Genomic DNA, 3,858 nt, shown 5'->3' with positions numbered 1-3,858 from the left:
GCCCAACACTGTTGTGAGACCAGAAACAATCACTTGAGGCCCTATTTACCATGGACGAACTCTCCCTAGCCCTTTCCCAAATGCTTCAGGGGAAGAGCCCTGGTCCAGATGGACTTCCTGCGTCCTATTACAAAACTTTTAGAAAACAATTATTACCACATCTCCTTACTGTTTGTAACCAACCGCTTCAAGGCACCCCCTTATCCAGAGATATGACGATTGCTCATATAGCTTTAATTCCCAAAGAGGGGAAGGACCCAAAATTATGTGCTAATTACAGGCCTATTTCACTGCTAAACATTGACCTCAAACTTTTAGCTGAACTACTTGCAAATCGCTTAGCAAATCTCCTTCCTCTTCTGGTTCATATGGACCAGGTAGGTTTTGTTCGCAATAGAGAGGGCAGAGATAATACAGCAAGGGTCATCGATGCACTCTGTTATGCTAAACACACCTCTTCTCCTCTAGTACTCCTCAGCACCGACGCTGAAAAAGCGTTTGACCGCATAAACTGGGACTACTTAAGCCATGTATTAGAGGTCTTTGGCCTGCCTGGTCCATATGTTAAAGCTGTATTTGCTATGTACAAACAGGCCACAGCCCGAGTCATGGTAAATGGGGACCTGTCCTATCCCTTTCAAATCCATAATGGAACTCACCAGGGCTGCCCTTTGTCTCCCCTCTTATTCATACTTGCTTTGGAACCCCTCTTATCCACATTATGGGCACACTGGAATTAAAGGCCTAGACCTCGGTGGTCATAGTCATAAACTGGCGGCATTTGCCGATGATGTTATGATAATGACAACTAACCCTAAAACATCTCTCCCTAAAATCCAGGAACATTTGAAGACGTATAGTGCACTTTCCAATTTTAAGATTAATGAGAGTAAATCCATCATTTTGAGTACTGGTGTATCCCCCCAACTTAAACTTTCCCTAAGGCTGGGTTCACACTTGAGCGTTTTGGATATGCGCGTTTTATGCGCGACAACATGCGCGTTTTCTGCGCGTTTTTGTTGCGCGTTTTTGTCCTTAGTAAACGCGCGTCGAACGAGCGTTTGTGTGATTGACAGTATTGCTGTCCAATGAAAAAACAGGCCCGTCTATATGAAAGGTGTCTAATGATAGTGCAATGGAGGTGATCAATTTCATGTGTTTGGAGAGAGTGGATTGGATTGTTTGCGACCATGGAATACTCCAGAAGGCGACCATTTGCGGCTATTGTGTCTGCAATCCTTCTCCTACGTTTGAGGCGTAGGAGAGAGAGCAGGCGACGCTTCTGGGTCCATCCTGTCATTGCCAACCGACAGGAAAGGGGACAGTTCTGGGCACTGTACGAGACCCTCCGGGCCCATGAAGACCAATTTTTTGCATACACGCGGATGTCCATCACCAGGTTAGTACAAATACAATAGTTCTATGAGTGGGGTTACAATTGTGAAAGTCCCATTTTTTTATATTTGCTATTGTTAACCCTCACCATTTTCGTTTGCAACAGCTTTGATGAGCTCCTGGGGTTGTTGGGCACCCATTTGCAACGTCAGGACACATTCATGCGGGACAGTATCCCACCAGCGGAAAGACTGATCATAACTTTGCGGTAAGTAGGCTGTAATTGTGGCCTAATAAAGCATTTGCATTGTGTGTTGACTGTATATTAGTGTGGCCTTAGTTAGTTTTTACTTGTGGTTGTGATGTTTCAAGTGTTTTTGAGGGGGGGGGGGGAATTGTATGTGTATGCTTTTTACATTTTGCATATAGATACCATACATAGTTTCCCCACATTTTTCCTTAGCAAACAATCTGTTCTAAATAAGAGTTCAAAAATGTTTGCAAAAGTTTTTATATTTTGGAAAAGTAATCACATCTTACAGTTCCTCAAACAATTTGCAAACTGGGTTTAACCCAATCAACAGAACTTTTGTAATTTATACATAAAAACTAATCGGTAATGTACCGATCTTAACAATGAAGGAAGAACACCCCTGATGCACCAAATTAAGTATGCCACTTCTCACAGGTTTTGGTATTGTGGCTCGTTATCCCGCATGGGCTCTCTCATTCCGCCTGATTGCTGGCCAGGTTGCATTTGAGTGGTGGTGGAGGTGTTGGTGCCCATGCTAGTGGAGGCATAGCTGTATGATGATTGTGGTTGTGTGTGCCACGTGTCGTGAGGGTGTGGTATGTTAGTTTGTGGGTATGTTTGTGATGTGTATGTGTGAGTGGGTGGTGGATGTTGTGGTGGATGTTGTGGTGGATATTGTGGTGGATGTGGTGGTGGATGTTGTGGTGCATTGTTGGGCTGTGTGAAGTCATCATGTGGAATGAAGCTGTCTAGGGCCCTTGTTAAGGTTTCCCTCGCTTCAGTATTGCGACTTGGGGGAACTAGCAGCATTCTAGTCTCCAAACTCAGTAAGAAATGGGCATCACTAGTGAGTTTGGGTGCAGGATGCGCAAGTGCATCCAGGCATGCAATTAGGCGGTCCTCCTGGCGATCGGATCTTTTCCGTTTTGAACGGTGAGTCCGAATGTTTTCGGGATCCACGACAGGTGGTGCAGGCTGTGAGGGTGTTTGGAATGTAGGGGTGGGATCGGTTGGAGGTGGACTTAGTGGCCCCGTAGATGCACAGGCCTCACTGTCCCTGGTGACGTCCTCCTCTTCCTCCTCCTGCTGTTGTCTTTTCGACCAGCTACTATCGGTGCTGTGAACATGAAAATATACATAAGTATGCGCAAGATATGAAAGTGAATGCATGTCATACCACACCCTCTCCTGCATGTGTATGCCCTGGACTCACCTACGCATTTCAGTGCATGGGATAAGAAAGGCCATTTCCTCCGCATGGACATAGCTGGACCGTGCACCTGGCGAAGCTCCACTCCTCTGTTCCTTCTCTTTGCGCCGATGACGAATGAAGGCATCTTTGAGGCTCTTCCACTTGCTTTTGAGGATGTTTACTATAATACAAATAAAATTACATCCATTAATTTTATTATTTGCTTTACACTCATTTTTTACAGCTATTTAGCTACAGGCCAATCGTTGACCAGTCTGCACTACGCCTTCCAGATCGGGAAATCCACAGCCAGTGTGATTGTGAGGGAAACCTGCATCACCATTTGGCAGGTCCTTCATGCTGTTGTGATGGGCCAACCAAACAAGGAGGAGTGGCTGAAAATAGCGGATACGTTTCAAAAAACCTGCAATTTCCCAAACTGTGTCGGAGCAATTGATGGAAAACACATCCGCGTTCTGAAGCCAATGAGGAGTGGCAGTCAGTTTTTTAATTATAAAAAATACTTTTCGTTTGTTCTTTTTGCGGTATGTGATGCCAACTATTCTTTTCGTTATGTCGATGTGGGGTCCTATGGCAGCAGCTCGGACTCTGCTGTTTTTGGCCATTCTGAGTTTGGTCAATTGCTCAGTAGTAATGCCCTTGACCTTCCCGGAAACACCACACTGCCTGGCACCAGTTATCCCTCTATGCCTTTTGTTTTTGTGGGTGACGAGGCATTTGGTCTAGGTGAGCACCTTATGAGGCCATACTCCTCCAGGAATTTATCCATTACGCGGCGTGTTTTTAACTATCGCCTGACCAGAGCACGCAGGGTGGTGGAATGTGCATTTGGCATCTTAGCCAACAAATGGCGAGTTCTGCACTCTCCCATCAATCTGAAATTGGAGACCGCCATCTCGGTTGTGAAGGCAGCATGTGCTCTTCACAATTTTGTCCGAGAAAGGGATGGCTTCAATTTTGACGATTCGTTGAGCCATTCCATGGAGAGGCAGAATCGCAGAGGTGTGCGTGGGACCACACATGCTGCGGCCATTCGGGACCACTTTGCGGCTTATTT

The 3,858-nt window shown here is 45.7% G+C and overlaps 1 protein-coding gene across 1 annotated transcript; it reads right to left on the bottom strand.

Moving 5' to 3' along the window:
* Positions 1-1,805: 1,805 nt before the first annotated feature.
* On the bottom strand, positions 1,806-3,176 carry LOC122927451 (RNA-binding protein 33-like). The gene is made up of 2 exons (XM_044279312.1): positions 2,802-3,176; positions 1,806-2,705 (listed from the first exon to the last, which is right to left on the bottom strand). The coding sequence occupies exons 1-2, from the start codon at positions 2,834-2,836 to the stop codon at positions 2,018-2,020; spliced, it is 723 nt and encodes a 240-aa protein (XP_044135247.1). The 5' UTR covers positions 2,837-3,176; the 3' UTR covers positions 1,806-2,017.
* Between the last annotated feature and the right edge of the window lie 682 nt (positions 3,177-3,858).

Source organism: Bufo gargarizans, chromosome 1 (assembly GCF_014858855.1).
Source record: "Bufo gargarizans isolate SCDJY-AF-19 chromosome 1, ASM1485885v1, whole genome shotgun sequence".
NCBI classification, from domain to species: Eukaryota; Metazoa; Chordata; class Amphibia; order Anura; family Bufonidae; genus Bufo; species Bufo gargarizans.
This window is presented reverse-complemented; position numbering and strand designations above follow the sequence as displayed.

Coding starts and splice junctions, on each gene's coding strand:
- LOC122927451 (XM_044279312.1), bottom strand. CDS start 2,836: ATGGCCTTTCTTATCCCATGCACTGAAATGCGTAG. Junction 2,706..2,801: donor CCATGCACTGAAATGCGTAG/GTGAGTCCAGGG, acceptor TCATGTTCACAG/CACCGATAGTAGCTGGTCGA.